The sequence below is a fragment of the Chiloscyllium plagiosum genome, unplaced genomic scaffold, assembly GCF_037043375.1.
Source record: "Chiloscyllium plagiosum isolate Xiang-an unplaced genomic scaffold, Cpla_swu_hap1 HiC_scaffold_27, whole genome shotgun sequence".
NCBI lineage: Eukaryota > Metazoa > Chordata > Chondrichthyes > Orectolobiformes > Hemiscylliidae > Chiloscyllium > Chiloscyllium plagiosum.
This window is the reverse complement of record NW_028270165.1, coordinates 71,908,988-71,929,484: the sequence shown is the minus strand read 5'-3', so window position 1 is coordinate 71,929,484 and position 20,497 is coordinate 71,908,988. Positions and strand designations below refer to the sequence as shown.

Sequence of the window (20,497 nt, the reverse complement as noted above, 5' to 3'; positions counted from 1 at the left end):
ATGCGGATAGGGGGAGAGCATGCTAACTCCACACAAACAGTCGGCTGAGATGGGAATCAAACCTGGATTCCTGGCACTGAGAGGCAGCCATGCTAACCTGTGTGCTTCCCCATTCATTTATCTCAATTGAGTATCGAGGAAAGAGGGGAGGACTTACAGGTGGGGTGGGTGATGTAGTTTGTTTTTCCACTGAGACCATGGTGGGAATCTGAAAGAGTGGGAGAGGCAGGAACCCTCATAACATTTAAGAGGGACTTAGAAGCCAAAGGCTGTGGGACAAATGTTGGAAGAATGGGCTGAGAATAATTAGGTGCTAGTTTTTGACTCAATGGGCTGAATGGCCTTTTTTGGTGTTGTGGATCTCTCTGACTCTGTTTGATGCTCCAGTGGTGCTACTATGACCCAGCATTCCCCTTTGAGTATGAAGACCCTCAAACACAGAAATTGCAGGAGAAACTCAGCAGGTCTCGCAGCACCTGTGCAGCAAAAGGCAACGGAAATGCTTCGATAACAATGACCCTTCTTCACAACTGATGATAGCTCGGAAAAGGTGGGATACATGCCACAGATGGGGAGGGGTGTTGTGGAGAAGTGAGGAAATGGGCAGAAAGGGAGTACGGATTGAGTGAGACAGAGACAGATCGACAGGCAACGGGATGCTGAGGAGACAGAAAAGCCAATGACAGGGGAAACCATAAGAAAGTAAAAACAGGCTGGAAGCATTCCGTGCCATTGATCGGGCCTGGGGGTGTGGGTAAAAGTTGGAAGGAAGTGTTTGTGATGTAAAGTCACTGAACTCAGTATTGAGTTCTGAAGGCTGCAGGGACCCCAAGTCAGAAAGTGAGGATCTGTGAAATTTTACAGGACAGGAGGCCATCAGCTCATCATGTCTGTACTGGCACGCGAAAGAGCTACCCAGCTCCTCCCACTCTCCAGCCCTATCTCTGTAACCCTCTGAATTTGGCATTTTCAAATGTTTATCCAGCTCTTTCGAAACCTTCAATAGAACTCGCCAGCACCACTCTCCCAAGCAACGCACCGAAAATCCTAGCAACTCTCTCGGGAAAGAGGTTTCCCCTCATCTCACTCTTGGCTGTCTTCGCTGACGAAAGGGAAATCGTGAACCTCCTGCCCCCACTAGTTACTGACATACCAACTGGAGTCATACAGCACGGAAAAACACAACCTTGAGACAAATCAGTCCATGCTGGCTATACTCCCAAAATAAACTAGCCCATACTTGTAATCTTCCCTGTGTTCACTCACACTATGATCTTTGTATGTTATGATCTGCCTGTACTGTACCCAAAACAAAACTTCTCACTGTACTTAGGTATATGTGACAAGAACAGATCAACTCAAACTCAATATTCCTCCAAACATTTCTGATTCATGTACTGATCCAAATGTCTTTGAAACATTATAACTCTGATTGTAGAATTCCTCCAGTGTGGAAACAGGCATCCACCACTTCCTCTGGAAAGTCACTCCACACACTAACCACCTGCAGTGCAAATCAAAATGCCCCATGTCTTTACCAAAATCTTGCTCCTCTCACCTTAAAAATATGCTCTCGAGGTTTGAAATGCCCCACCCAAGGGAAAAGACACCTGCCGTTCACCTTGCCTATGCCGCTCCTGATTTTATTAATAGAATATAGAAATTATATTCTATTTATAAAATCTAGAGTGACACGGTGGCTCAGTGGTTAGCACTGCTGCCTCACAGCACCAGGCACCCAGGTTCAATTCCTGCCTCGGGCAACTGTCTGTGTGGAGTTTGCATGTTCTCCCCGTGTCCGTGTGGGTTTGCTCTGGTTTCCTCTCACAGCCACAAAGATATTCAGGTTAGGTGAATTGGCCATGCTATAGTGTTAGGGGGTAAATGTAGGGGAATGTGTCTGGGTGGGTTGTTCTTCGGAGGGTCGGTGTGGACTTGTTGGGCCGAAGAGCCTGTTTCCACACTGAAGGGAATCTAATTATAGAAACGATACATTCTTCAAAACTCTGTCAAAATTCTGAACACAGCAGTTCCGGCACCACTCTAATCTAGACTCTGGTTTCCAGCATCTGCAGTCATTGTTTTTACAACATTCTGAACACACCAGTGAGGTCATCTTTTCATCTCTGCTGCAATTTCTGTTTCTCTAATCCTGCCCTGTATCTGAAACTCTCCCGTTCCCACTGTCACTGCTGGTCAATCTCCTGTGCAGATCAGGAAAGTGGGGGGCGGGGGGGGGGGGGGGTGGTGAGGGAGGAAAGTGGGGTGGAGAGAGGAGGGGGAAAGCGGGGGGAGAGGGAGGAAAGTGGGGGGAGAGGGAGGGATGAAAGCGGGAGGGAGAGGGAGGGATGAAAGCGGGGGAGAGAGGGAGGAAAGTGGTGGGGAGAGGAAGGGAGGAAAGTGGGGGGAAGAGGGAAGAAAGTGGGGGGGAGAGGAAGGGAGGAAAGTGGGGGGAGGGAGGGAGGAAAGTGGGGGGAGGAAAGTGGGGGGGAGAGGCAGGGAGGAAAGTGGGGGAGGGAGGGAGGAAAGTAGGGGAAGAGGGAGGAAAGTGGGGGGAGAGAGAGGAAAGTGGGGGGGAGAGGGAGGGAGGAAAGCGGGGAGAGAGGGAGGAAAGTGGGGGGAGAGGGAGGGAGGAAAGCGGGGGAGAGAGGGAAGGAAGTGGTGGGGAGAGGGAGGGAGGAAAGTGGGGGGAGAGGGAGGGAGGAAAGTGGGGGGTGAGGGAGGGAGGAAAGTGGGGGGGAGGAAAGTGGGGGAAGAGGGAGGGAGGAAAGTGGGGGCGTGTGGGAGGGAGGAAAGTGGGGGGAGAGAGAGGAAAGTGGTGGGGAGAGGGAGGAAAGTGGGGGGAGAGGGAGGAAAGTTGGAGGGAGAGCAAGGGAGGAAAGTGGGGAGAGGGAGGAAAGTGGGGGGAGAGGGAGGGAGAAAAGTGGGGGGAGAGGGAGGGAGGGAGGAAAGTCGGGGGAGAGGGAGGAAAGTGGGGGGAGGGAGGGAGGAAAGCGGGGGAGAGGGTGAGGAAAGTGGTGGGAAAAGAGAGGGAGGAAAGCGGGGGAGAGGGAGGAAAGTGGGGGGGAGTGGGAGGAAAGTGGTGGGGAGAGAGAGGAAGGAAAGTGGTGGGGAGAGAGAGGGAGGAAAGCCGAGGGGAGAGGGAGGAAAGTTGGGGGGAGAGGGAGGAAAGTGGGGGGGGAGAGGGAGGGAGGAATGCGGGGGGAGAGGGAGGAAAGTGGTGGGGAGAGAGGGAGGAAAGCGGGGGGAGAGGGAGGAAAGCGGGGGGAGAGGGAGGAAAGTGGGGGGAGTGGGAGGAAAGTCGGGGGGAGAGGGAGGGAGGAAAGCGGGAGGAGGGAGGGAGGAAAGTGGGGGGAGAGGGAGGGAGGAAAGTGGGGGCGTGAGGAAAGTGGGGGGAGAGAGAGGAAAGTGGTGGGGAGAGGGAGGGAGGAAGGTGGGGGGAGAGGGAGGAAAGTTGGAGGGAGAGCGGGGGAGAGGGAGGGAGAAAAGTGGGGGAGAGGGAGGGAGGGAGGAAAGTGGGGGGAGAGAGAGGAAAGTGGGGGGAGGGAGGGAGGGAGGAAAGCGGGGAGAGGGTGAGGAAAGTGGTGGGGAGAGAGAGGGAGGAAAGCAGAGGAGAGGGAGGAAAGGGGGGGAGTGGGAGAAAAGTGGGTGGGAGAGAGAGGGAGGAAAGTGGTGGGGAGAGAGAGGGAGGAAAGCTGGGGGGAGAGGGAGGAAAGTTGGGGGGAGAGGGAGGAAAGTGGGGGGATTGAGGGAGGGAGGAATGCGGGGGGAGAGGGAGGAAAGTGGTGGGGAGAGAGGGATGAAAGCGGGAGAGAGAGGGAGGAAAGTGGGGGGAGAGGGAGGAAAGTGGGGGGAGTGGGAGGAAAGTCGGGGGGAGAGGGAGGGAGGAAAGCGGGAGGAGGGAGGGAGGAAAGTGGGGGGAGGAAAGTGGGGGGAGGGAGGGAGGAGAGAGAGGGTGGGGTGAAAAGAGGGGAAAGAGAGGGGTGGTAAGTGAGAAGGAGGGAAGGAAGGAGAGACGGGGAGGGAAGGAAGGAGAGATGGGGAGGGAAGGAATGAGAGAGGGGAAGGGAAGGAGAGAGTGAGGGAGAGAGAGAGGAAGGGAGAAGGTGAGGGTGGGGGAGAGTTTGGAAGGGACTGAGGAGGTAGTGAGAGCGAGGGAAGGGGAGGGGGTGGGGGAAGAGAGACAGGGAGGTGTGGAGAGAGAAAGGAGGGTGGGGGAGGGGTGAGACAGAGGGAGAAATAGGAACTGGAGGGGAGAGAGGAATAGAGGGTGAGGGAGAAAGGGGAGGGAGGGAGAGAGAAGGAGGGAGCGAGGTGGGGAGAGAAGGAGAAATGGGAAGGGGGAGACGGGAGGACAGTAGGGAGGGGGTTGAGAGAGAGGGAGGGTGAGGGAGAGAGGAGAATTGAGGCAGTTTTAGATGTGAGGCTGTTTCCCAGAAAGTCCCCGTGTACGTACTGCCTTTCCGTCCGGCTCATGTCGGGTGCAGGGGTTGTGAGGGACCAAGCTCTGAGGAGTTCTCAGGTCGCCGTCTGTCCCTGACGGCCCTTGAGTCAGTCTTGAATCACAAGGTGCAGGATGTGTGCGAGAGAAAGAGAAGGTGTGGGAGGGGGAGAGTTTGGAAGGGATGGAGGTAGGGAGAGGGTGGGGGAAGAGAGACAGGGAGCTCCATCCTCACGTTTACCGATCCACCTCACCCCCCCCTCCCTCCTCCAACTCTACCCTAGCCAATCTTTCAGCTCAACCCATTCTGTTTGTGGGTGTTCAATTCCTCCCTCTCTCTCTCTTTCTTTGTTTCTGAATCTGTTTGACAAGGTAATCGCAGACGGTGGGGGGGGGGGGGGGGGGGGATGTGAAGTTAACGAGGGCGGCTGGATATCTGGGCATGGAAAGAGCGAGCGTGGCTCACACCGGGGAGAGACCGTTCACCTGCGCCCGAGTGCGGCAAGGGCTTCGCTCAATCGTCCAGCCGGCTGAGGCACTGGCTGAGCCACACCGAGGACAGGCCGTTCGGCTGCCCGGACTGCGGCAAGGATTTCAAGAGCTCCGGGGAGCTGATACCTCCACCAGCGCGTCCACACCGTGGAGAGGCCGTTCCGGTGCCCCCCCCCCCGCTGCGGGACAGGGTTCAAGTGGTCTTCGGCGCTTGCCGAGCACCAGCGCATCCACACGGGCGAGAAGCCCTTCTCCTGCGCCGAGTCCGAGCACACGTTCACTCGCCTGTCCACCAAAGTGTGGTGCTGGAAAAGCCCAGCAGGTCAGGCAGCATCCGAGGAGCAGGAAAATCGACGTTTCGGGCAAAAGCCCTTCATCAGGAATAGAGACAGGGTGCCTGCAGAGTGGAGAGAGGGGGTTTGGGAGAAAGTAGCGAGGAGTTTTCTTAATCAGCTGCCCGTTGAGAGTCTGAAGCCTGAATGCAGGTTGAGTTAGAACAACTGCACAGGGAACCATTTTGTCTCTCGCTGCAATAGTCACACAGGGCATGGGTCTTGAGTCTCCATGTTCTAACTCAGCCTGAGTTCAGGTTTCAGACTCTCACCCGACACGTCACTCCAATGAGTTCACGTTGAGGAGGGGCCTTTGGCAACCCAAAGTAAGGGGAGTGATGTAGAAACCTCAGTGATTTCTGATTTCAGTTGGATGTGTTCTCACTGGGGAGAGACCGTTCAGGTGCTCTCTCTCTCTCTCTCTTTCTCTCTCTGTTCAGACTGAGTTCAGACAACCATCTGCCCTCACTGTAAATACCAGTGAGTTCATACCATGGAGAGGCTGTGTTCACCTGCTAGATGTCCCACTTTCTGAGACACCAATGAGTTCATTAGAGACTGCGAGAGTGGGATTCGCTGTTAATCACATCGTAGGCACATCCACGTTTCATTGGGCCTTCTGACTGATGTCAATAAATTTCAGACCAGCTTCGTGTGTGAACATTCAGAATAAAATTCCTGTAAATTAATTTCGTGTTACAGACAGTGTGTTGAGTCTGCTTAATATCTCTCACACAAGTGAGTCCCTTTTGAAGGAGAACATAGAACATAGAACATAACAGCACAGTCCAGGCCCTTCGGCCCTCAATGTTGCGCTGACCTGTGAATCCAATCTGAAGCCCATCGAACCTACATTATTCCATTATCATCCATGTTTATCCAATGACCATTTAAATCCCCTTAATGTTGGCGAGTCCACTTCTGTTGCAGGCAGGGCTTTCCATGCCTTAACTGCTACTCTCAGTAAAGAAACTACCTCTGACATTGCCCTATATCTATCACCCCTCAATTTAAAGTTATGTCCCCTCGTACTAGCCATCACCATCCAAGGAAAAAGGCTCTCACTGTCCACCCTAACTAATCCTCTGACTATCTTGTATGTCTCTGTTAAGTCACCTCTCAACCTTCTTCTCTCCAACGAAAACAGCCTCAAGTCCCTCAGCCTTTCCTCCTCGAACCTTCCCTCTATACCAGGCAACTTCCTGGTAAATCTCCTCGGAACCCTTTCCAAAGCTTCCACATCCTTCCTGGCTCTCCCTTGATTCCCTGACAACAGGTGTGAGGAGCTCTTTTACCCCAGGGTGGGGGAGCCCAAAACACGAGGGTGTGGGTTCAAGGCAAGAGGGGAAAGATTTAAAAGGGACCTGAGGGTGGTGCATTCATGGAATGAGCTGCCTGAGGAAGTGGCGGAGGCCGGTACAATTACAGCACTTGAAAGGCATCTGGATGAATTGGAAGGGTTTCGAGGGATCATGGGCCAAGTGCTGGCAAACGGGACTAGATTAATTTAGGCTATCTGGACAAGTTGGACCGAAGGGTCTGCTTCTGTGTTGCATGACTCCAGGCGCATCATCACCACCAAGATTGAGACAATATGATCAGCGGTCTCTGCTGCCCCCCCCCTCCCTTCCACTAGCTCACTGGGTCAAACTGCCTGTGAAGCTTTCTCCAGTTTATCTCCTGTCAGAGTTAACCGTTCACTCTTCTGATATTGTCCATTAAACCTTCATATTCACTGATCCTTTTAAAAAAGAAAACTGTGATTCCATGGTGTCTAAAATAGGTATCTCTCCAATGAGCTATCCTTAGTCCCTCCTATTTCTCATCGGCATACTGCCACTAGTGGACGTCAACCAGAGAGCAGTCTGTTAGTTTTCATGTTTTCCCTGTAAATGCCTCCAGGGCACTCCTACACTTCTCCTTGCCTCTGTCACCACCTCCAGTTTGTACATCCCTCCCGATCCCTGTAATCTGTTCCAGTCCTGACATGTCTCCCCATCTCAGTATCGTCTACCAGCAGCTACATCCCTCCCCATATGTGAAAACACTGTCACCTTTTCCAGCTTGTATATCCCTCCCTATCCCTGTAATTTGTTCCAGTCCTGACGTCTCCCTATCTCAGTATCGTCCTCCTGCAGCTACAACCCTCCCTATACGTGAAAACACTGCCACACTCTCCATCACTTAATATCTCTGTAATGTCTTGCATCCCCAACACCACTCTCTATCTCTGTCACCCCCCTCCAGCCCATACAGCCTTCTCTATCTCTGTAACCTGCTCCAGCTCTAACACCCCCTTAATCTACATAATCTTTTCCAGCCCTTCCCTATCTTTGTAATGTCCTCCAGGAACTACAAACCTCCCTTTTTTGGTACGCTCTGCCTTGTCTCTGTAAACTCTTCGAGTCCCTACATGCCTTCCTATCTCTGTCACCTCCTCCAGTTACCACATTCTTCCATATCCCTGTATCATCCTCCCATAGCTAAATTCCTCCCTTTATGTGAAACCGCCTCCGCCATCTACATCATTCAATATCTCTGTAACATCTTCCATCTCCTACACCAATCTATAGCTCAGAATACAACAGCAGAGACATACTGCTGAGGCTGTATAAGACTCTGGTCAGACCACATTTGAAACATTGTGAGCAGTTTTGGACTTTGTATCTCAGGATATACTGGCATTGGAGGGCGTCCAGAGGAGGTTCACAAAAATAGTCCCAGGGATGAAGGGCTGGTCACATGAGACGTGGATAAGGACTCTGGGTCTGTACTTGATCAAATTAGGATGGCGGGGTTGAGGAGGAGGGTGGTGGTAGGGGAGGATGGTATCACTGAAACGTGCAGGATACTGAGAGGCCTGGATTAAGTGGCTTTACAGAAGGTGATTCCACTAGTAGGAGACACTAAGACCTGAGGGCACAGCCTCAAAGTGATGGAACAGGCCTTTAGAAGTGAGGTGAGAAGGACTTTCTTCAGCCAGAGGGTGGTGAATCTGTGGTGAACTCATCGCCGCAGAGGAGAGCCAAGTCGTTGAGTATATTTAAGGCAGAGATCGATAAGCTCTTGATTTGTAAGGGGATCAAGGGTAACGGGGAGAAGCTAGGAGAATGGGGTTGAGAAACATATCAGCCATGATTGAATAGTGGAGCAGACTCGGTGGGCCCAAAGGCCTAACTCTGCTTCTATATCGTAGTGTGAGGCTGAACCATGCTGTTCGTAATTTCACTCACAGATCTAACCTCAAGATAAATTTCCAGCCACAAAACCACACTACCTCTGACACTGGATGTTTCAATCTCGATAATGTCAGCCATCTCAACCCCAGCTCATTTGTTGAAACTCTTGTCTTTGAACCTGACAATCCCAGTGCATTCCTGATGAGTTTTCACATTCACCCAGGCCCCATTCCAGAAATGTGAAATCCCCCAAACCTCTGTTGTCCAGTTCCTATTTAATATTCCCTTTGAGCTGTGTGTGTGCAGTACTTGGAGGTCTGCACAGCCGGAATGAAAATTAGAGGGGATGCTGGTCCTGTTCACTCATCACCCTCTTTGTTCCCTGACAGCAATCCTGCTCATTTCCTTTTGGGGCAATACTACAGCTTTATGAGTTCCCTTTTGTCTTGGTTTTCAGAAGAAAAGTTTTAAGACAGAGGTGTCAACATGTCTATTAAAAACCCATAACTCGTGAGGCCTTGGGGTTTTGTTTTTGGAACAATAGATGCAGCCTGGGTGGGTGTGGGTGTGGGTCCAGCTCTCACAGATCCAGAGATTTTCAATTTCTTAGTTTTTCAGTAGCAGTTCTTGTTGCGGTATATCTCTCCCAGTTTCACTCTCTCTGAGTTCTCCTGGGCTGCTGGAGGATGCCAGTCCATGGTTTCTGAATTTGACTTTTACTCGGGGTGTGTTTATTAGATTTTACTATATTGGAAGTTGATTAGTAACAGCGACTGTATTTATTATTCTCTTAAGTTTTCCAATAGAGTTGTTATTTTAACTATTGTGGACGAATAAAGCATGTTTTGCTTTGAATCCAGTAGTCTGACCAATTGAATGGAACTGGAATGCAACATTTACCTTTAAAATAAGAAAAAGAGAAGGCGACCTTCTTAAAATAACTTTGAGGTGGTGTGATCTGGCCCATAACACTTTCCCGTGCAGAACTCTGATGTCTGTTTGTGGGAGTCATTGATGATCGCAGAAACTTGGAAGTTTCATTGGGTTATTTTCACCTCTCCTTCCACTGAATCTGTAAATCTTAGCTCCACACATCCTAGTTCTTCCCTCAGCAGAAACGCGAGTGCTTAGTGCATTTAATCAATTGCATTCCTCCGCTCCCGAAGTCTTTCTACCCTCTATCCCGTCTGGGTTGGATTCTCCATACCTTGTGTGTGGACTGAGGCCAAAGTCAATGAGGTCAGAACTGCCTCTCATGCTCATGGGAATCTAGCAAAATGTGGAAGAATAGGTGAATGATTGCTCATGTGCATAACGTTTGGACACCCTTTCTCCAGCTGAACGTGCTGATCATGCAAGTAATCGTTTGAACTTTCAAAGTTTGTAGGTTTGGAAGAAGGAAAATTGAATAATTCCTTTTGCAGTCTCAACTATCAGAATGGCCTGTCTCCTGTTTGTACTGTTCTGTCGGGAAGTGGGGATGACCAAGCGAATCCCTTTCCACAATTAGCTAGAGTATTCTCTCCCAGTTGTGATTACACCCACGATAAGCAATAACTGTTGTTAAACTCGAAAGTATTCAGAAAAAAATTTACAAGCATGTTGCCAGGGTTGGAGGGCTTGAGATATACTGAGAGGTGACATTATAAAATCATGTGGGGCAAGGATAGGGTGAATAGATAAGGTCTCTTTTATTGCAGGTGAGGGGAATCCAAAAGTAGGAAACATAGGTTTAAGGTGAGGGAAAAATATGCAAGGGACCTAAGGAGCATCGTTTTCACACAGAGAGTGGTGTGGATATGGAATCAGCTGCCAGAGGAAGTGGTGGAGGCTGGTATAATCACAGCATTTAAAATAAAAAGAGGTGACCTTCTTAAAATAACTTTGAGGTGGTGTGATCTGGCCCGTAACACTTTCCCGTGCAGAACTCTGATGTCTGTTTGTGGGAGTCATTGATGATCGCAGATATATGAATAGAAAGGGGTTAGAGCAACATGGGCCAAATGGGACTAGATTAATTTAGGATAGCGATTGTTGAGAAGATTTGTAGCTCAGATTGATGATACATCTCTAAGTTAGTTCGCTGAGCTTGAAGGTTTGTTCTCAGACGTTTCATCACCATACATCATCAGTGAGAGTCTCTGGTGAAGTGCTGGTAGTATGTCCTGCCTCTCTATTTATAGGTTTTGATTTCTTAAGTTGGGTGACGGTCATTTCCGGTTCTTTTTCTCAAGGGTAGGTAGATAGGATCTAAGTCGATGTGCTTATTGACTGAGTTCTGGTTAGAGTGCCTGTCTGAGAATGTGTGCGTTACCCCAGTCAAAGTGGTGTCCCTCTTTGTCTGCATGTACGGAAACTAATGAGTGTGGGTCACGTCTTTTGGTGGCCAGTTGGTGTTCATGTATCCATTGGCAAGTTTCCTGCTAGTTTGTCCGATGTAGTGTGTTTAACTTATGGTTTTACATAAAAAAGTGGAAACTTAGGTGATCCCAGATAACCAAGGGGCTGTTGCCAGAAGAATCTCACCTCAGAATCACTGAGCTGGAAGCTGAAATACATCAGGGAGAAAGGTAGCTGCACGGTTAGTTGACAGTCACACCTCATGATGTATGGTCGTCTTATTTGGACAACATTCAGGGATGTGAAAATATGACTCCAAATGAGGAAGGTTTGGGGACATGTTTATGTTTCTAAGAATGGCATTTTAAATCTAAATACGTATGCAGGCTGAGCTGGATAAAGCAAACTGGGAAACAAGGTATAAAGTTTGACAGTAGCGGTACAATGGCAGAGCTTTAAGGGTATGTTTAATAATTCGTGGCAATGGTTTATCCTGGGAAGGAAAAAAAAAAGACTGACAGATACATTAACTGTGGGAAAACAATTAAGGACAGCATCAAGTTGAACAGAACAAAAGTGGCTCAGTGGTTAGCACTGCTGCCTCACAGTGCCAGGGAGCCAGGTTTGATTCCACCCTCGGGTGGGTGCCTGTGTAGAGTTTGTGCGGTCCCCCCCCCCCCCCCCCCCCATCTGCGTGGGTTTCCTCCCACAGTCCAAAAGTGCGCAGATTAAGTGGATCGGCTATGCTAAATTGCCCAGAGTGTCCCGGCTGGATGGATTTAGCCCTGGGAAATGCAGGGCTGGAAGGGTTGGGTGGGATGCTGTTCAGAGGGTCGGTGTGGAATCCATGGGCTGAATGGGCGCTTGAGGGATTCTGTGACTATATTGGAAGGTTAGTTACAGGTCAGAAGGTTGGACAGACTTTCGGGGACCAGCAAAGAATGACAATACAAAAGACGTTAGAGGGCATGAAAGCTTACTAGACAACAATAAGAAAACAGCAGGACCATTTATGAGTATTGATGTAACACACTTGAGGAAATGCACTGATTCTCAAGCTTCACTACTCCCTGGGTCACCACAAATATAAATGATCTAATCAAAGTACATAAAATCCCTGATTGTTTTGCTTTTATTCACTCATGGAACATGGGTGTTGCTGGCTGGCCAGCATTTATTGCTTGTCCCTCGTTGCCCTTGAGAAGGCAGTGGTGACCTGACTTCTTGAACCGCTGCAGTCCATGTGCTGTAGGTAGACTCACAAAGCCCACGACGGAGGGAATTCAATGTCGCTGTCTACTGGAATCAAGCGAACAGAAAAAAAAAAACCCAGGTCTGCACCGCATAAGAACTCCTGGTTATTACAAATAAATACTTTATAATCACCAGTAAACAGCTATGAATTATCAACATGCGGCTTCACTGTTTTAAACCCCCTTTCAAAACCCCTAAACACACACAGACAAACAAAACATTTTTTTCCCCCTCTCCATCCAAGAAAAAAGCAAACTGGAAAACACAATTCACCAGTTCATATGGTTCACTGAGATAATCCTTCTGGCTTGCCAAGAGTTTCTGTTAGTCATTTTTTTTTCTCCAGGTTCTTTCGCCTCTTCACAGGAGGCACACGGTAATTGGTATCCTAACCGCCAAGTCTCTTAGGCATTGATTAGAGGTAACAGCTTACAGCAATTGTGGGTGAAAATAATTGGTTTTCTTCAGGCTTCGGGTATTTTTGGTGCAGAGAGAGAGAGACACACACACACACAAAACCTGCCCTTCCAGATGTTCGAAGGCTTCCCAACATATCGTCCACGCCCACAAGCTGTTCAGCCACCCAGGAACCATTCAGAGAGTTGTCGTCATGATGATTTTGGCCATCCACAACTAGTCACATTTTCACCAACCAGTCAGCTACTTGTTGCCGGATGAATCTCAGCCTGCATTTGCTCCCTGGTGTCAGGCCACTAACAAAATGGCTTCTCCTCTCTGTTTGAACAAAGCAGCTGTGCAAACACCATACACAATGAGCTTCAGTGATCTGTTTTTGAAAGCACAATTCCTTCCACAATAAAAATATGGAATTAAGTCTATTAATGACATGAATCCATGGTTGATTGTCAGTTAAAGAAAAACCCAGCTTCATTAACATCCTTTAGGGAAGGAAACTGCCATCCTTACTTAGTCTGGCCTGCAAGTAACTCCTGACCCACAGAATTTTGGTTAACTCTTGTCACGGGGCAGCATGGTAGCTCAGTGGTAAGCACTGCTGCCTCACAGCGCCAGTGACCTGGATTCCATTCCAGCTTCTGGCAACTGTCTATGTGGAGTTTGCACATTCTCCCCATGTCTGAGTGGGGTTTCCTCCAGGTGTTCCGGCTTCTTCCCACAGTCCAAACTTGCACAGGCTAGATAGATTGGCCATGGGAAATGCAGGGTTACAGAGATAGGGGAGTGGCTCTGCTTGGGATGCTCTTTGGAGGGGGTGGTTTGGACTCGATGGGCTGCATGGCCTGTTTCCACTCTGTCGGGATTCTGAGTATAAGAGGGAAACATTCACAGGGATAAAGGATTGGATTTTTATCAAGAAAGCAGAAGTAAATGGATCTTTTGGGGATGAAAAGCTATAACGAGTGGATTGTCATAAGGTTCAGCAGTGGGCCTTCAACTAGTTATAATCTATATCAATGACTTGGATGTCGGGGACCAAATACACGACAGCTAAATAGGGCGCTGCGGCACAGTTGAGATCTAGAGTAGTTGGTGAGCACAAGTGGGTCTCTGGTGATGGATGGTGAGAGGGCATCACAGAGGAGACTGAACCCAGTATGGGAGTAAGATCGAGCCCTCGTGGGGAAATCTCAGTACAGAGATCTGCAGGTCCATGGCGAGAGAAGGAACGCGATGCTGAATTCTTAACTTTCTTTCCTTATTTTTCCGCTTTATATACCTAAGATTTTGCACCTGGGTACCTTTGTACCCAAAGGTGGCGCCGGGAATGCACACTTTTCACTGTACTCCTGCACTTGAGTACATGTCACGGTCAAACCTAATTCGAAACAAAACATTTGCTGATGACACCAAGACAGGTCGGAAAGTAAATTGTCAAGAGAGTCTGCCAAGAAGAGTAGGTAAGTGAAGTGCATGGCAAACATTGGGCAATGGGGTATAATTTAGGAAAACGTTGGTGGAAAAAACTCAGAGGTACAGGAGGAGCTGAGTGCCCGAGATCATAGAACCCTTACAGTATGGAAGTGGGCCATTCGGCCCATTGAGTCAAACACGGACCCGCTGAAGAGCATCCCAACCAGACCCACTCCCTAACCCCATATTTCCCCATTGGCTAGCCTGCACATCCCTGGGCATTGTGGGTAATTTAGCACGGCCAATCCCACCCTAACCTGCACATCCCTGGGCACTATGGGTAATTTAGCACAGCCAGTGCACCCTAACCAGCACATCCCTGGGCACTATGGGTAATTTAACACAGCCAATCCACCCTAACCTGCACATCCCTGGGCACTATGGGTAATTTAGCACGGCCAATCCCACCCTAACCTGCACATCCCTGGGCACTATGGGTAATTTAGCACAGCCAGTGCACCCTAACCAGCACATCCCTGGGCACTATGGGTAATTTAACACAGCCAATCCACCCTAACCTGCACATCTTTGGACACTGGGAGGAAACTGGAGTGCCCGGAGGCAACTTACACAGGCACCGGGGAAGAGGGGTGAAAGTGCAAACTCCACACAGTCACTTGAGAGCGGAATTGAACTCGGGTCCCTTGTGCTGTGAGGCAGCAGTGCTAACTACTGAGCCACCGTGCCGTCCCTAATACAAGCATAGGCTTAACAGACAATCAATTCTTCAATGTATAATTTCAGTTACATCACACTGCAAATTTTTGCTATAAATTCTGTGTTACGATCGAGCCCTCCACAATCACCTGATGAAGGAGCGTCGCTCCGAAAGCTAGCGCTTCCAATTAAACCTGTTGGACTATAACCTGGTGTTGTGTGATTTTTAACTTTGTACACCCCAGTCCAACACCGGCATCTCCAAATCATGACAAGCATTGTGAGCCTAGTTTGTTCAATCTTGTTGTTGAAGACTGGGCCCAGTTCGTGGAAAGAATGCGATTTTTTTTTTCCCTGGGCAAATGACACTGGGGCAGGTGATAAGCAAAACAAAAGGTACAAGAGTCATACAAAGTTAGTCTGCAGGTACAGCCGCTGATAGGTGGACAAATGTTGTCATTTATTGGAAGGGGATTGCAAGATAAATGCAGGGATGTTTCACTAAGTTGCATACAGCACTTGTGGGGCCACATCTTGTGTGCTGTGTACGGCTTTGGGTTTGGACGAATGCAAGGGGATTCATTGAACACGGTTCTGTTCTTGCGCAACCACACTTTATAGTAAATGATGCTTTTGAAACAGAGCGAAAAGTGTTGGTGATGTAATCGCTTTCTGCATTTCTTTTTTAAAAGTTTGCGCTTGAGAATCAGCGTTGCCAATTCATTTATCATGTCACAGCGAGTTCGCGTTGACGAAATGTGTGCGGCAGTGGAACGATCTGTCTAAGACTTTAAGGGAAAAAGGCGGCTGGCTTTCAGACAGAGGGTGAGGATCTTATTGAGTCGTGGTCCTCCCCTCCTGGAATTATTTGTGGACCCGCTGGTGCCTCAGCAGAGTGGACGACTGGGTGAAGGCCTTCCCGCACTCGGAGCAGGTGAACGGCCGCTCCCCGGTGTGCGTCCGCTGGTGTTCGACGAGGTCAGACGCTCTCCGGAAACCAGAGCCGCAGTGGGAGCACCGGAAGGGCCGCTCCTCGGTGTGGACGCGCTGGTGCAGCAGCAGCTCCCCGGAGCTCTTGAAGCGCTTCCCGCAGTCCGGGCAGCCGAAGGGCCGCTCCTGGGTGTGGACCCGCCGGTGGATCTGCAGGTGGGAGGACTGGCTGAAGGCCTTCCCGCACTCGGGGCAGCGGAACGGCCGCTCGCCGGTGTGGACCCGCCGGTGGACGGTGAGCTGCGAGGACTGCCTGAAGCCCGCCCCGCAGCGGGGGCAGGTGTACGGCCTCTCCCCGGTGTGCACCCGCTGGTGTTTGGCCAGGGCCGAGGACGCCTTGAAGCCTGCCCCGCAGCCGGGGCAGCGGAACGGCCGCTCGTCGGTGTGGACCCGCCGGTGCGAGCGCAGGTCCCGGGAGCTCTTCCAACGCTTCCCGCAGTCCGGGCAGCCAAAGGGCCGCTCCTCGGTGTGGACCCGCCTGTGCGAGAGCAGCACGGACGGGTCGGCGAAGGCCTTGCCGCACCGGCGGCAGGTGAACGGCCGCTCCCCACTGTGCGCTCTCCGGTGCCTCCGCAGGCTCGACGGCTCGGTGAAGCCCTTGCCGCACTCGGGGCAGGCGAACGGCCGCTCCCCGGTGTGGACCCGCCGGTGCCGCAGCAGGTGGGAGGACTCGGTGAAGCCCTTGCCGCACGCCGAGCAGCGGAACCGCCGCTCCCCGGTGTGCGCCCGCCGGTGCTTCTGCAAGCCGGCTGCCTGAGCGAAGCCCTTGCCGCACTCGGGGCAGGTGTGCTGCCTCTCCCCGGTGTGGCTGCGCCGGTGCGACTCCAGGTAGCACGGGTAAGGGAAGCTCTTGCCGCAGTCCCCGCATTCCCATGGCTTCTCCCGGACGAAGCCTCGTGCGGAGCTCTCCCCTTCCATCTTCGACAGCCGGGCCGCGACAAGGTTCACTCCCTTCGGCTTCCCGACTCCAGGTCTAGTCCCCTTTCTAGTCACCTGGAAAGTTCATCGAAACAGGGCAGAAAGGGAAAAAAAAAAAGGGAGTGAGAGCGAACCCAGAAAGGTGGTGGGTCGAAGACCCCTGATCTCCACCCCCCCCCCTTATGATTTTAGAAACCTCAACCTCCTCTGCTCCAGTGGGAAACGTCCTCGCTTAACGTGTAACTCCAGCCCTCCATTCCTGGCCACACCCTGGTAAATCTTTTCTGAACCCTTTCCAATTTAATAATATCCTTCCCATAACAGGGAATGGGGAGGGGATGGCCCAGTGGTATTATTGCTGGAGTCTGAAGCCAGAGATGAACGCATGGCGCTGGCAAAGCACAGCTGGCCAAGAAGCCGGTGTAGTGGCTAAAATGCTGAAGTCCATTTTGCAACAGTACCAGACCCGCCAACTTTAAGGGCATTTAAATGGTCATTGGATAGGCATATGGACAAGAACGGAGTAGTATAGGTTAAATGATCTTCAGATTGGTTTCACGGGTCCTTGATGTTGTGCCAATCTCAGGGTCTGTACTGCGCTGTAACGTTCTATGTTCATTGTAAAAGATTTAACTTTGATTACAAGAGCAGGAGAGGACAGAGACAGCAGGGAAAAGGAAATCATAGTTGACAATTCTACTGCAATATCTTGGGGATGTAACTAGTCGAGTTGATAAAGGGGGAACCAATGGGTGTGGTTTGCTTGGATTTTCAGAATAAGGTCACACATTAAAGGGATCAGCACATGGGAAGTATACTGACATGGACAGAGAACAGCAGACAAGAAACAAACAGTAGGAATAAACAGGTCATTTTTCGAGTGGCAACTAGTGACTAGTGAAGTATCACAGGTATCAACTTGAACAATATATATTTTGATGATTAAGATGAGATTAGTTACAGTGTGAAAACTGGACCTTCGGCCCAACAAGTCCACACCGACCCACCGAAGCGCAAACCACCCAGACCCATTCCCCTACATTTACCCCTTCACCTAACACTACGGGCAATCCACCCTGACCTGCACATTTTTGGACTGTGGGAGGAAACCGGAGCACCCGGAGGAAACCCACGCAGACAGGGGGAGAATGTGCAAACTCCACACAGACAGTCGCCTGAGGTGGGAATTGAACCCAGGTCTCTGGCGTAGTGAGGCAGCAGTGCTAACCACTGTGCCGCCCATGTGAGGAAACATATCTCCCAGTTTTCAGATGACACTAAGCTGGGCGGGAGGGTGAGCTTTGAGGTAGACGCTGAGATTTGTACAGGCTGAATGAGTGGGCGAATGCATGGCAGATGAAGCATAATGCGGTCAAATATGAGGGCAAAAACAGGAAGGGAGATTAGCTGAACAGTGATAGATTTGGAAACGGGATAGTACAATGAGACCTGGGAGTCCTTGTACACCAGCCACTGAAAGTATGCATGTGAAGAAAGCAAAAGGTTTATTGGCTTTCATAGTGAAAGGATTCGAGTACAGAAACAGGGATGCCTTGCTGCAATTGTTCAGGGGCCTTGGTAAGACAACACCTGGAGTATCATGTGCAACTCTGGTCTCCTTCACTAAGGATGGGCGTCCTGGCTGTAGATAAGGTGAATGGCAGGTGCTTTTTTTTCCCCTATGTTGGGGAATTTCAAAACTAGGGGGCACATTTTTAAGATGAGAGGAGAAAGATTTTAAAAAGACACAAGGGGCAAATTTTGTTTTTACACGGGCAATGGTTTGTGTGTGGAATGAATTTCCAGAGGAAGTGGTGGATGTGGGTACAGTTGCAATGTTGAAAAGGCATTTAGGGAGGTACATAAATAAGAAAAATTTGGAGGGATCACGCGCAGGTAGGTGGGACCAGTTTCGTTTGGGATTATGGCCAGCATGGGCTACTTTTGCTGAAGGGTCTGTTTCTGTGTTGTGCGACTCTATGGCTATGGAGGGATTGCAACAAAAGTTTACCGGACTTTACCAGATGCATGGGAGGAGTCATTTGGCTGGGTATATGAATAGGAAGGGTTTGGAGGGATGTGGGCCGGGTGCTGGCAGGTGGGACTAGATTGGGTTGGGATATCTCGTTGGCATGGACGGGTTGGACCGAAGGGTCTGTTACCATACTGTACATTTCTATGACTATGACTCTATGACAGGACTGACCCATGAAGTGAGACTGGATCAGTTAGGAGTAGATTCGCTGGAGTTTAGAAGAATGAGGGGGCCAATTCTGACAGGACGAGACAGGGAAAAGGAGAAAGTGCGGACTGCATTTCAGAGTGGAAAAGTGGCACTGGAAAAGCATAGCAGAGATCAGGCAGCATCCGAGAAACAGGAGATACGATGTTTCAGGCATAAGCCCTTCATCAGGAATATGGGGGGGGGGGGGGGGGGGAAGGTTGGAAGAGGGCGGAGAGATGAACAGGAGGGGCTGTGGGGCTGGGGAGAAGGTCACTGGGAAGGCGATAGGTGGATGCAGGTGGAGGTAGGGGTGATGGTGGGGAGGGGAGCAGATAGATGGGAAGGAAGATGGACAGGTCAAGAGTGCGGTACCGATTTGGAGGCATCTGGCATGAGTTGGGAGGGGAGGGGAGAGAAAGATGTTGTGAAACTTGAAAGGGTTCAGAAAAGATTTACAAGGATGTTGCCAGGGTTGGAGGATTTGAGCTTTCGGGAGCGGCTGAACAGGCTGGGGCTGTTTTCCCTGAAGCTTCGGAGGCTGAGAGGTGACCTTACAGAGGTTTACAAAATTATGAGGGGCATGGATAGGGTAAATAGGCTTTTCCCTGGGGTCGGGGAGTTCAGAACTAGAGGGCATAGGTTTAGGGTGAGAGGGGAAAGATGTAAGAGACCTAAGGGGCAACTTTTTCACACAGAGGGTGGTATGGGTATGGAATGAGCTGCCATAGGAAGTGGTGGAGGCTGGTACAATTGCAACATTTAAGAGGCATTTGGATGGGTATATGAAAAGGAAGGGTTTGGAGGGATATGGGCCGGGTGCTGGCAGATGGGAATAGATTGGGTTGGGATATCTGGTCGGCATGGACGGGTTTGACCAAAGGGTCTGTTTCCGTGCTGTACATCTCTGTGGCTCTATAAGGAAACTAGTGAAATCGACGCTGATGTTGTGTGTTTGGAGGGTCCCAAGGCAGACCATGAGGTGTTCTTCCTCCAGGAGTCAGGTGGCTCGGATTTAATGGTGGACGAGGCCCAGGACTTGAATGTCCTTATCAGGGTGGGAGGGGGAGTTGACGTAGACACGGAAAACAAAGGAAGGATGTCCCCAATGACGTGGGGAGTCCAGAACCAGGGGCTTACAGTCGAACGATACTGGGTAGGACGGGGCTGAGGAGATTTCTTCACCCAGAGGGTGGGCGAACCTGTGGTCATCTCTGTCACAGAAAGCGGTCGAAGCCAAAACATTAAATGATTTCAAAAAGGAGTTAGATACTGGGATCCAAGGGCACGGGGGTGTGGGAAGGTGAGGGACAGGGGGCTGACTTGGATGATCAGCCATGAATTGAAAGGTGGGACAGGCTCCTGCTGCTCATGTCCATGCACTTGCCAATCTGATTGAGGTCCCTCCCAGTCTCACTGGATGTTCCCCTACAAAGATGGCGGCGGCCGAACGCGCTCCCTTACAAAGATGGCGGCGGCGCACGCGCGCTCTCACTTCCCGGTTCCCAACAAGATGGCGGCCGTGAGCCCAGCGCCGGAAGCTCCGGGAACGATCCCGTCAATTCTTCTCAAAGCCTGCCCCTTTACACCCGGTTATTTTCCGCAGACTTTCCCCTTCCCCGTCCCGAGCTCCGCTCCGGCTCTCTCGGCCTCCGTCTCACCGGGTTTTGGATCCGAGCGAGAGCCGTCCGCCATCGCGGGCTCCCATTCCCGCGCGTGCGCCGTGTCCACCCCACCCCGCACTGCGCCTGCGCACCGCCCTTGCCCTGGTCTGAATGGGCCA

The 20,497-nt window shown here is 50.7% G+C and overlaps 1 protein-coding gene across 2 annotated transcripts; it reads right to left on the bottom strand.

Moving 5' to 3' along the window:
• Nucleotides 1-11,898: 11,898 nt before the first annotated feature.
• LOC122543587 (uncharacterized) lies at nucleotides 11,899-20,434 on the bottom strand. 2 transcript variants are annotated; one of them, XM_087974851.1, is made up of 2 exons: nucleotides 20,376-20,434; nucleotides 11,899-16,568 (listed from the first exon to the last, which is right to left on the bottom strand). In XM_087974851.1, the coding sequence occupies exon 2, from the start codon at nucleotides 16,491-16,493 to the stop codon at nucleotides 15,450-15,452; it is 1,044 nt and encodes a 347-aa protein (XP_087830977.1). In that variant the 5' UTR covers nucleotides 16,494-16,568; nucleotides 20,376-20,434; the 3' UTR covers nucleotides 11,899-15,449. The 2 variants fall into 2 exon arrangements, with proteins under 2 accessions (XP_087830977.1, XP_043538338.2); XM_043682403.2 differs by having other exon boundaries at nucleotides 20,179-20,425.
• Between the last annotated feature and the right edge of the window lie 63 nt (nucleotides 20,435-20,497).

What these genes read in the sequence shown, in the direction of transcription:
- LOC122543587 (XM_087974851.1), bottom strand. Translation starts at nt 16,493, where the DNA reads ATGGAAGGGGAGAGCTCCGCACGAGGCTTCGTCCGGGAGAAGCCATGG.